The sequence below is a fragment of the Impatiens glandulifera genome, chromosome 9 (genome assembly GCF_907164915.1).
Source record: "Impatiens glandulifera chromosome 9, dImpGla2.1, whole genome shotgun sequence".
Classification (NCBI taxonomy): Eukaryota; Viridiplantae; Streptophyta; class Magnoliopsida; order Ericales; family Balsaminaceae; genus Impatiens; species Impatiens glandulifera.
Genome location: NC_061870.1, coordinates 30,004,948 through 30,016,835, shown reverse-complemented (window position 1 = coordinate 30,016,835; position 11,888 = coordinate 30,004,948). Strand labels below are relative to the sequence as shown.

Genomic DNA, 11,888 nt, shown 5'->3' with positions numbered 1-11,888 from the left:
CATGTCCCCATATTTATTATAAATATATTAATAAATTCATAATTTTTATATTTTAATTGAGTTTTAATATGTATATGATAATAACTGATATACAAATATTAGAAATAATTCTAACAAATAATTGTATTGATGTTCAATCTTTAAAATTTTAAGTTAATTTTATCGAGATTCTTTATCAACATTCAATATTTAATTTACAAAAAAAAAAATTGAAATCAATAATTATCATCGACTAGGAGCGAGGAGTCAATGGTTTTCCCCAAACTCGAGTTAAACAAATAGTATAAAAAAAATTCAAAAGAGTAACGTGAGACCTCATCTGAATGACGAACAAAATGCTCACATAACCCTCTATTCGTCCACATCTTTGTCTAAATTGGATCATTATATCGGCACAAAAAAGCACTCTGACTAAATAAAGAGAAAAAAAAAAATTGAATTTAACAATATTTTTTTTACAAGTCTTTCCAAGACAAAAACAAAACAAAGAAACAAGAAAATTCCCCCAAATTAATTTATATGAAACTTCATTGAATTAAACAAAATAATTTAATTATTCAGACGGTTGAAAGAGAAGGTATTGATGCAAAATGAGATGACTAGTTGTGAAAGACTTTATTTATTGTTATTGAATTATCTATTTCTGAAAATTCAAACATGTTTTAAGTATTTATGGTTTAAGTATCTGTTATCATTTTAAAAATAAATAAATAAATTTTGATTAGGAGAAGGTAGCTATCTATAGCTAGTATCAATTATAATGTTTATTATTTTTTAAACTTTATGAGTTTGTATAATTAATAAATAAAAGAAATAAATAATTGATGATAACATGTGAGTTTGCTTAAATGGAGAAAGGCATGGCAAGAGGGGACATGCCACGTGGATGTCGGAGAAAAGGCATGTGACCCTTCTTAATTTCCACAACCTAACTATGCCCACCTGTCCCAAATTAACTTTGGTCATCTCACCATCTTCTAAACTTTAATTACAAAAGAACCTTCAAAACTTATTTTAAAAAATTGTCAATAAATATAAAAAAAGGAGAATTATTTAATTACAACAAAGCAAAGCATGTCATAGAAAACAAATAAAAGACAATAGGAAAGACACAACAAAAACAAATTAATGTGTACGAAGTATTTAACAGAGGAGATTAAATTCTTAATCGACTCCACGAACTTTCCAAAACGAATCTCAAATAATGTCATAATAATAGCGTTATGTATTATACGTATCGATCGAATATAATTAGTAAAAGTATGATAATTTTTTTAAACCCAATTGTTCGCAAAAAGATAATAAAGATATATAACCTAATGATTTAAATTCGTCATATTTACTGCTTCGATTTAAACTTCCAAACAACTGACGAGAGACTCAGTCACAAAGCGGAGCAACTGCCATACACCCGGGTTGTAGGGCCAAGGGATTCATCCACCCAAATTCCAATAGTAATACCCTGAACCCCACCACCAACCTTACTAATATATTTATTATTTCTAAACAATATATCATATAATATATTTATTCATAATTAAAAAAACTCTAATTTATCATACTATGTAATATATTTATTTATAATTAAACAATATCTTAATTTATTAATTCCTAAATAAATAACTCAACTTAATAATATACGATTTATCAATTCCTAATTAAAAAGCCCCTAACTTATTATTTTTAATTAAACTCGATTACCTATCATTAAACTATATATAATTTATTCGATTTAATTAAAAAAATCATGTCTCTAATAATAATAGTTTGTACTAGTTTGAAAGATGAATTTTTTTTCTCATTCTTTATGATTTGTAAGGCTAAATCGGAAAACCAGATTTTGACGGCTTAGATTGAAATTCATTCTCCTAATAAGTTTGTAAAATTTTAATTTTATAGTCATTTGTGTCTATGTGAATCGTTTTTATATTATTAATGTTCCGATGATATTTTTCTTAATTAGTATCTAATTTATATACATGTTAGAATCTTGAAATGAAATAACTTTTTTAATGTCAAATTCAGATAAATGAAAAGAATAATATTCTATCATTTTTTAAACCAATAAATGACAATGCTTCATTATTTGAGCCAATTGAACCAAATTTAGTCATTTCTGATGAGAATTTAAAATCTCCTTCTAAATCTCAAAGAGTTAAGTTTGATGAAACTACCCTTGAACAAGATTCTGGATTGCGTATTTATATGTGGCGACATTTTATAAATCATCATGATGAATTTAAACGAACTTACATTAAAATGAGGTCATATCAACCTATGTTGTCAGAGTATCCGAGATCTAAATTTGGAAAAACAACGTCGATTTCAATACTCTTGGTTAAAAATTTCTCATGGTCGGAGTACTCTCCTACGAAGGATGTTGTATTTTGTTTTTATGTTATCTCTTTAAATTTGGTAAATCCCAATAATTTGCATTTACAGTTGCAAATTTCAGAAGTTGGAAACGTGTTAATGACGGAGGTAAGTGTGTCTTTTTATCTCACGAGTGGTGTTATCGGCCTTCTTGAAAACTTTCATACATGTTAATTTTTTTTTGTATCTTTAGCCTAAGTTCTTTATTTTTCTTTTTAGTATTTTTATTTTTATGATGTCATGCTTTGTTTTGTTGTGTTTAATAGATTCATATTTTTTTTAATATTTCATGAACTATTTAAAAAAATTGTGTTATATTGGTTTGAATTTTAGTCCGGATAGATTTTAAATTATGGTTCCGCCCTTGCTTAGGCATCATCCATTGAATCAAAGTCATGCTCTAAAAAAGACTTCAAATACTCGTTATCTCACGACAATACATAAGAATGTGAGTTGTTAATTCAACCTCCATAAGATACATCTGATCCGACTAATCATAATAAAACATTTTTCATATATATGTCGTTCGTTCAAATTCCAGCATAAATAACCTTTCAATTTTATTTGCGCCATAATACTCAAAATTCAGTAATAGAATGTCAAAATTTATAATATAATGATCATAAGATTGAATATTATCCCATAGCCTAATTATAACTCCAAATGTAGAAATTTTACAAGATTGAATATGGTTTTGTGGAAGACCATTGTGGCATCAATACTCATAGAAGTGTATATGTTGATACTTGTTTGTGTTTGTTTTACTTATATATTTTTACCAAGTATACGAGTTGGTCCGAAATTAGCACTTCGAGAGCTATCGACGAAGAGAAAATGGCATAGTTAGAGTAATTAATGAATAAATGGCACAATCACATGGTGTGATGAAATGGGACATAGATAATAATATTAAATCGGGACCAGATTGTTAACATTACTTATTTGTGTAGTTGAAAATAGAACCCCGAATTGGAAACAATGCTATAGGAAAAAAATTAATTATTATTATTATTATTTATATAAGGGTTGGGTTGGGCTGGGCCTGTGTGTAGGAGGAGTAATTAAAGTGGCCTAGTTTTGTTGCCTTTCTCCAATGCAACTGTCTTCTTCAAATCTAGATCCATTGTCCACCCCTTGCTTGCTAGTAATTAAGATATATATGTGGTCCATGCAATTTTGATTTATTTATAACTTGATCCCTTTCTTTTTCCTTTCCCTTTCATTGCATTCATTAAATACTTTTTTTTACCTATATATAATATATACATCCTTCTATTAAACCATCTCTCCCAACCACAATATTATTTCATCATTGATCATATATATTTCTTCTCTTCTTCTTCTTTAAGGTTAATTAATTAATAATTAGAAAATAGAAATGTCTAGTAGAAGGTCGAGACAATCGGGAGGCGGTGGTGGTGGGAGTTCGAGAATAAGCGACGACCAAATAGTTGATCTTATTTCTAAGTTGCAGCAAATCCTCCCCGAGATTAACACACGCCGCCGCTCCTCCTCGACCAAGGTATGTATATTTATTATTTATTAATAATAATTATTATTATTATGCATTTTATAATGAAATGAATAATATATATAATAGGTATCTGCAACAAAGGTGCTTCAAGAGACATGCAATTACATAAGGGATTTAAACAGAGAGGTTGAAGACTTGAGTGGTAGACTCTCCCATCTCCTGTCTACCGTTGATGAAGACAGTGCTCAGGCCGCCATTATCAGGAGCTTAATCATTAATTAATTATTAATTTAATTAATTAAGATATATATATATATATATAGTACGTACTGCATTAATTAATTAATTAATTTTGTTTTATCCTTAGACCTGAACAGTTAATTTTATGTCAGATCAGGTCATTATAATATATATATAATTAAAATTGCATGTGTTATTCCAAATACTATATTTACTTACTTATTTTTACCACTTCAGTTAGCTATCATGTTCTAGAATTTGTACCAATTAATTAATATTTAAGTATTTGTTTTTGTACCATGTTGATATATATAAATATATTACTCAATCCAAGGGGCTGGCTTGGGCACATGCAACTTTTTTTAATTGTAGAAATACGTACTAATTCTTTCTTGCTTGCTTGGGGTTAAGAACAAAATTGTTGTGTAAAACAAGAACTAATTAATTAAACAGCTTCTCAAATATATTATTAATAATATTAATTCTAATGTATTTGACAAATTAAAGATATTTTAGTTAATTAATATAGGATTTTTTTATTAACAATGCATTTGGTATGTGATGATCTCACATTTGTGGACAATAATGTAACGACTTTTGAGGAGAAAACTTTATTAAACTAGAGAATAATAATATAGATAATATATAAGATCTTGAAATTAAGACAATCAAAGATGTACTAAAAAAACTATTTAATATTATTAAGTTTATTTGAAAATTAGTATTTTTCTCACAATTCCGATCTAATATGCAATGAGTCAATGCACCTATAAGAATGGAAAGATTACTTTTTCAAATGAACAAAAAAAAAAATCCATTGGTATTTTTGGATGCATGCCTTAGATCGAGTTGAAAGAATTAACTCTTGGTTGTGAGTTACCCATTTTGACATTTCACATCAATCGAACATAAAAGATAAAATGTTTTATACTTTATTCATGTTAGTGTATGTATTGAGTATAGCCAGTGCCAGCCCCAAGTCAAGTATTTTAAGCGATTTTATTTCTTATAGTTTAACATAGTTGGTCAAGTACTTAGGTCTCTTTAAGAGTCGCCCTAGTTGAGAGACGGAGAAACTTTGAATTAGGACATAATAACATAACACTTAGGTCTCTTTTAGAGCCGCCCTAATTGAGAGACGAAGAAACTTTGAATTGGGACATAATGACATAACATTGTCTTATTTTTTCATTTTATGTAATTTTGATTAATTTGCGACAAATAATTTGGAGTTTTACATTAATGATTTGATTTGTTCACGATAATACCATTTCCGTGCTTAACATGAATGAATCATTGAAAACGACTTTTAAGTATAAAAATAAAAAGATATTTGGTTGGGATAAAAAGAAAGAGACATTGGCTAGCTATATATTTGATAATGTCACCATAAGGAAAAACATTGCTGATATTAAACATAAGTAATTGCCTGTCGATGAGTACTCTCAACATCTGGGATTTTTGGATTTGTACAAAAACCTTCATTTCATGGTTACCCAACTAGAAGACCGCCGACAAAACTATGTGTTTTTCTTTTCCTATTATAACCAAAACAAACAAACAAACAAATAATTAATTAACTAATTAATTCATGGGTCCTCACCAACAGATAGATAGACACAACATCTACACCAGACTCTTTTTCGGTTCATCATTGGTTTATTTTAATTAATTAGTATTAATACATTTCTCAATATGTTCAAAGTTTAATTAACAGGATTATTGTTTAATGAATTATTATACTACTACTATGTTATTGTTGTGACAAGGTGTCATAATTAAATTTAACTTTTACATTCACCTCTTTGTCACATTTTTATTAAAAAAGTTATTGCAAAAATATTGGGAGGAGAAAATAAGTGTCTTAAGAAAGGATAATATATTAGAGCTACACTAATGTGTTAAAATAATAAAAAATAATTACTTTAACATTAGGTAGGATAATAATTTTAAAAATGTATAATTCTATTGATTGCTGGGAGAGTAGATGTAATTTGAATGTTGGGTCATTGTCAATTGTACTAATAAAACATTTTATATTAATTAATTAAATAATTATTAAACATTACATTTTCTAGAAGAAGAAGAAAGTACTAAAAATTTACAATTATAAAATTGATTGAAAAGCCTAATTGGAGGACTAACTAGATGCAGATGCATTATCCAGGGACTTATTTAAAATAATGCTAAAAACAGAATACCCACGAATAAAACTGTACGTGAGTTCCACGGACCAATATGAATCAAACATTTTTTCGTTTTGGCGCGTGTAACTCGGGAATTGTGTAAAAGCATTTCCTATGACGAAATCATTTCGCTTATATCCGTCCCCGTCGGTCGCGACGGCGATTATAGCTTTCTGTTCGGAAATCGGAATCCGGTAAGACATGTTTTTCGAGCTCTCTGTTCTTCTTGTTCATGTTTCTTCTTGTGAATTTCGTTCAATTGTTTATATGTTCGATGTCTTGTTTTCACTGTTTGTTTATATGGATAACTTTGTTACTACTTTGTTTACTTATTGCGTGTCATTTGGTCACTTTGTTTACTTATTTGAGGTTGTTTGATTGAGTTAAGGAAGTCATACTCTGTAATCAAACTGAGGTTGTGCACTCCAGTATTTCAGATCTATAGAAAGAAAACTTTTCCTGCAAGATTTTGAAATTTGATGTAGCTTTTAATGATTTTCTTTCTGGTATCTTGTATTCTTGTTTGATTAATCTTCCTTTCTAGCAAAAAAAATAGATAAACAAGGGCTTCATAGTAATTGTTCTGTTCCTCCAAGATTTCAGGTGGATAGTCACAAGAACATGATGATGTTAGTATTCATTTAAAGAATTTCATAACTTTCTCACGTCAATTTCATTTTGTTTTTCGCGTTTTTGCTGAGTTTTATACTGCTAAATGTTGAGGTTTTAAGATTACATCCATGTTTATTACAAGCTGCTGAGTGTGTCCACTACTTTAACAGGTTTAACCAATAAGAGTAGAAAAATGTATCCTGGTGGTTTTACTGTAGAAGTAACAACCTTATCTCCTAAGGCAACAGAGGAGGATGTTTACAAGTTTTTTGCCTTCTGTGGTGAAATTGAACACATTGAGATCATCAGGTATTCACATAATTGATTATTTTTTTGATTTTGTGCTTTTCTAGGACTTGTTTGATGCTCTCCAGACTCTTTGGGCATTTATTCTCAGCAGAATCTATGCAACAAAAGACTGTCTTATTTGGAAACACTTTTATATTTTTGTAGCCATATCGGGATGAGAAATCGGAAATAAAATATGGAATTTGTGTGACTAAATTTAGTTTCGAGTGTAATTCAATCTGGATCCACATTTGAATGAGAGACCTGGGAAAAAAAATGTGTTTCCAAGTGAAGCCACACAGTGCATATTTCAACCATTTATCTGAAATGAAAGAAGACTTGTTGTATTAGCTTCTCCTGAAGAGTAAATTTAATTGATCATGGAAATTGATAACCACAATAATTGGACAAGTGCGCCATGTTAATGATGTTGCTTCCATGTCATTATGGATTAAACTAATATTTAACCATTTTTCCTAAGGATCATTTATCGAATTGCAACCACAGTCAAGGATGCATGTGTACATTGATTGGCATGACTTATATGTTCAGTCCATTTCTTAAAGCCACACATGCTTCACTATTTGGCATTTCATGTTCCTTGCTGAGATTGTTCCACAATAAACAGGTCAAGTGAATACGACTGCACTGCCTATGTGACGTTTAATGATACATATGCTCTGGAAACTGCTGTTCTTTTGAGTGTAAGTTTCTATCACTGATATCATATTAAACATGAATTTCACATGGTATTGTGTTGTACTAAGATGGATGCATTGAACTTCTAGGGAGCTTTTATAGAAGATCAGCAAATAGGTATTTCGAGGATGCATACATATATTGATGAATCGGATCTTTGGAATGATAGAAGTATACTGACAGGGGGGGTATGTTTTACTTTCTATTACTAGCGATTGCTTAGTTTGAACTAAAAGCACGTCTTTTGTTAAAAAAATAATAGTCGTCTGGGGAAGCATCAGCAAATGCATTTGTTTCAAGCCCTGGGGAGGCTATAACTGTAGCACAGGAAGTGGTTAAAACGATGGTAGCAAAAGGATACGTGCTGGGAAAGGACGCGTTGGTTAAAGCGAAAGCACTGGACGAATCCTATAAAGTGTCCTCAAATGCAGCAGCTAAGGTAGCAGAGCTGAGCAACAGAATGGGGCTAACTAAGAAGATTAATGCAGGTTTAGAAGTTGCCAAGTCCATAGATGGGAAGTACCATGTGATGGAAACAACCAAGATGGCTGCATCATACACTGGGCGAACTGCTGTTGCAGCCGCAAATAGTGTGGTCAGCAGCAGTTATTTCTGTAAAGGAGCTTTATGGGTATCAGACATTCTCAATCGAGCCGCCAAGGCTTCTGCTCAGTTGGCGGCTAACCAAGATCCCCCACCAGCCAATAAATGAATTTGTGGATCGAAAAGTCGATTTCAAATACTGATCAGGTGTTGTTGTAAGGTAATTTTGTATAAATTGTGGTTGAACTTGAGTTGTTATGTGTCAAGTAGTAGGAAGGAAGCAAGCAATAATAATCCAGAATGTTGAATTTTTGTGGGGAAATGGGATTAATTGCATTGCAAGGATTAATGAATATGATGATGTGTTTTCTTGACTATTAATTTAAGTTCTTTTCAGGTGGAAAGATACTAATAAATACAATTAACAAGTGACCAGAATGTCTCATTTGAATTATTCAAATGAAGTTGGAATTTAATATTTTTTATTGGTAATTGACTTGGGTTGGTTAATGACCCATTCCCCCATTGTTGACTATAGCATTTTTCTTCTTTATAATGTGAACATAGCACCGGCCAACTCTTCATTGAATTTTTCTTCTTTGGGTCAATCATATTAATCTTGAAAAGCATTAAAGGGGTATGATTTATTTATGCAAATGAATAATTAGAAATAGAAATTAAGCTTAATATAAAATGGCTGAATTGAAACAAACAAAATAATAAGAATCCCAATGTGTGTACAAGGGGGCTTTGAGAGACAACAGACAAAAATATCTCTTTAATCAAATTCTGAATCAAACATCACACACACAAATAGATCAATGGGTTTTTTTGATCTTTTCTTTCATCTCACATATAAGTTTCAAATATTTCCAAAAATTTGCTTTTTCTATACAACAGCAAATTAAAATGAATAGAGAATCATCCAAAAAAAAAGGGGGAAATTGAAATCTCAAACCACATTATTACTTACCTCTAATTCATTGAACATGAAATCAATAGCAGCAAATTGGGCACCTTATTAAACCATTCTCATTACAATCAGGACATCTCTGAAATCCATTATCTTCATCATCATCTTCATCTTGATCTTCTTCATAATCACCATCATCATCATCATTCTCATAATATATTTTACAGCTTCCAGAACACCTCTCACATGGCACAAACCGAACATCCCCGCATGTTTCACAACCACCTTCCTCCATCAGCTCGCAGCTCCCAACCGCCTTCTCGAGCTCTCCTTCCTCGTGCATTCGCCGAATATCCTCTGCATCTCCAATGTACTTGTTACCCATAAAAACTCTTGGCAGTGTCATTCCTTTCAACCCTTCATTAACTGATAACTCCTTTAACTCATCCTTGAATGTGGAATGCATTGATACATCTCTTTCATCAACTCGGATTCCTAAACCTTTCAAAAGTGATCTCACATGGCAGCAATCCTCGTACGTTTTTCTAACACCTCTCAGGCTTGTGAAGTAAAGGACTATCCTATCTTTTCTGCAATTCTTTTCCACATCTTCAAATGTGTCGTTTAGTGAATTCAGGTGAAATGGGTTTGCTGATGGAAGATCTTCAAGTGTTTTCCTTAACGTAGATATCATTTCCGGGTCTATTTCAGAGATAACAGAGTTTAAAGATGTCGAATTTGAATTCGAATCTGAATTTGAGTAAGATTCACTTTCACCCATTTCGAGCCAGAGTGGTTTCGATGATTCGGGATGAGGTAATTTTGTATCTGCTCCAACATTAAAAGAGAAACTTCGATAATGATGTGTCGGTCGGAGAGGACTAATATCTTCAAGACCTTCCATTAATTCCCAAGCATCAATCGATTCCGGCTCTCCGGGAGGAGTACGGATCGGAGTCCTGGGAAGCGATTTCGGTATCTTCTTCTCAAGCATCTCAGACCAAGCTTTTGCCTCCATCACCACCATTGAGAAATCCTTAAACCCATTCAGATTCTTCTCATCGCCGTCATCATCGACCGCAGTTTCAGCTTGATCCATGAGGGAATCGAGTTCCATAGACCCGAGAGTTGATTCAGTAAGAGAAACCACATGGTAGCTATCGCCTCTCCACTCCGGCGGGTGATGGACGTGCATCGAATAACTCCTTGACGCCGGAGAGAACGGTCCCCGGCAATTCTGACATACCTTGTGCTGTTTCGAACTCGCGCAACCCATTACAATTTGGCGAAAACCCAGACTGTAATCAAACCAGAAAACATCAATCAATCAAGGAATCTTCACATTCAGTAATGATTAATCAAATCGGAAGTCAGAGATAAGTAACTGTTAATCTCTCTATGTAGAACTGTCTTATCGATGAATGAAGACGAAATCCTGACTTTTATGTAACAGAGAATAGAAGCTTCAGAAGATCAATTCTTGATTTAAAAAAAAAAAGAGAATCAGATCATCCCTCCTCCGGCCAAACTCATTTCTCTGTCTAGGGTACCGGCGAAGATCATCCCTCCTCCGGCGAGCCAAACGGGTGGTGGGTAGAAGAACTCATCAAGCTTTCACCTTTTTTCTCTATTTTATCTACTCTGTAAAGTGCCTCCCTCTCCTCTCTCTATATTCATCATCTTTTTTATATATATATATTTAAAATCATATTATTATTTTATATATCAATTACCATATTTATTTAAATAGCACCATCATTATATAAAACTTAATCAACATTCTTTTTTTGAAAAAATGTTCATGAAACATCGCCCAATAAAGAAAAAATTAATCTAACTTCCTTAAAATTATATTTTAGATTTTCTGTCCTTTTTTATTTACTAAATAGTTTATTTTAACGAGTGGATAGTAATTTACTATTAAAATAATTTGAATTCTCATTAAAAATAATTTTGTTTAAAAAATAAATCCCTAGAAAATTTGTAATTATCTAAATCTAAAAGTGTGGTTATAATCTAGAAAGCAAATTGATCACCGTTTAAAAAGTTAATTAAGTTGGATATAAGTAAACTTTGAGCTTTATGGGATTATATATAGGAGATAATATATCATATCAGAACTTATTTGGCCTAATCTCTAAACTTTATTAGCAGTTAAAGTTTTGATTGTATTAAAATTAATAATCCAATAAACAAGTAATTGATATTATATTTAAAATAATAATAATTAACCTATTTTAAAAATAAATTAAAAAAATCTTTATATAAATATTAAGAAAAAATATAATAAACTCATCAATTAAATAGAAAAGGATTGAAACAACTAAATTAAGGTGTGGTTAAGAGATTTAATAAGAGATCAAAAATTTCAGATTTTATTCTTACAAAAATAGTCTTAAATAAAAATAATATTTGAGATTATCTTTTAAAATTAAATAAAAAACTTTAAAATATTTAATTCTTCCTAGAAACTTAGTACTTAAGAGATAACAATATCATATCTGAACATTACATGATAAGATTTATAATTAATTAATTCAATTTATATAAATATTTCGAA

General features: G+C 30.8%; 3 protein-coding genes across 3 annotated transcripts; 2 read left to right on the top strand and 1 right to left on the bottom strand.

Moving 5' to 3' along the window:
- Nucleotides 1–3,649: 3,649 nt before the first annotated feature.
- Nucleotides 3,650–4,384, top strand: LOC124915707 (transcription factor PRE1-like). Its single transcript, XM_047456472.1, has 2 exons — nt 3,650–3,895; nt 3,974–4,384. The coding sequence occupies exons 1-2, from the start codon at nt 3,752–3,754 to the stop codon at nt 4,127–4,129; spliced, it is 300 nt and encodes a 99-aa protein (XP_047312428.1). The 5' UTR covers nt 3,650–3,751; the 3' UTR covers nt 4,130–4,384.
- Nucleotides 4,385–6,360: 1,976 nt separating this feature from the next.
- LOC124914832 (binding partner of ACD11 1-like) lies at nt 6,361–8,817 on the top strand. Its single transcript, XM_047455446.1, has 5 exons — nt 6,361–6,467; nt 7,056–7,194; nt 7,802–7,877; nt 7,962–8,060; nt 8,135–8,817. Exons 2-5 carry the CDS (start codon nt 7,079–7,081, stop codon nt 8,582–8,584), a joined length of 741 nt encoding a protein of 246 aa, XP_047311402.1. The 5' UTR covers nt 6,361–6,467; nt 7,056–7,078; the 3' UTR covers nt 8,585–8,817.
- Nucleotides 8,818–9,174: 357 nt separating this feature from the next.
- Nucleotides 9,175–11,000, bottom strand: LOC124915631 (uncharacterized protein At3g28850-like). The gene is made up of 2 exons (XM_047456387.1): nt 10,714–11,000; nt 9,175–10,626 (listed from the first exon to the last, which is right to left on the bottom strand). The coding sequence occupies exon 2, from the start codon at nt 10,602–10,604 to the stop codon at nt 9,411–9,413; it is 1,194 nt and encodes a 397-aa protein (XP_047312343.1). The 5' UTR covers nt 10,605–10,626; nt 10,714–11,000; the 3' UTR covers nt 9,175–9,410.
- Nucleotides 11,001–11,888: the final 888 nt, after the last annotated feature.

Excerpts from the sequence above, each read along its gene's own strand:
- LOC124915631 (XM_047456387.1), bottom strand. The coding sequence starts at position 10,604 with ATGGGTTGCGCGAGTTCGAAACAGCACAAGGTATGTCAGAATTGCCGG.
- LOC124915707 (XM_047456472.1), top strand. The coding sequence starts at position 3,752 with ATGTCTAGTAGAAGGTCGAGACAATCGGGAGGCGGTGGTGGTGGGAGT. Across the intron at positions 3,896-3,973 it reads GCCGCTCCTCCTCGACCAAG|GTATCTGCAACAAAGGTGCT; the intron begins GTATGTATATTT and ends TATATATAATAG.
- LOC124914832 (XM_047455446.1), top strand. The coding sequence starts at position 7,079 with ATGTATCCTGGTGGTTTTACTGTAGAAGTAACAACCTTATCTCCTAAG. Across the intron at positions 7,195-7,801 it reads GAACACATTGAGATCATCAG|GTCAAGTGAATACGACTGCA; the intron begins GTATTCACATAA and ends CACAATAAACAG. Across the intron at positions 7,878-7,961 it reads AAACTGCTGTTCTTTTGAGT|GGAGCTTTTATAGAAGATCA; the intron begins GTAAGTTTCTAT and ends TTGAACTTCTAG.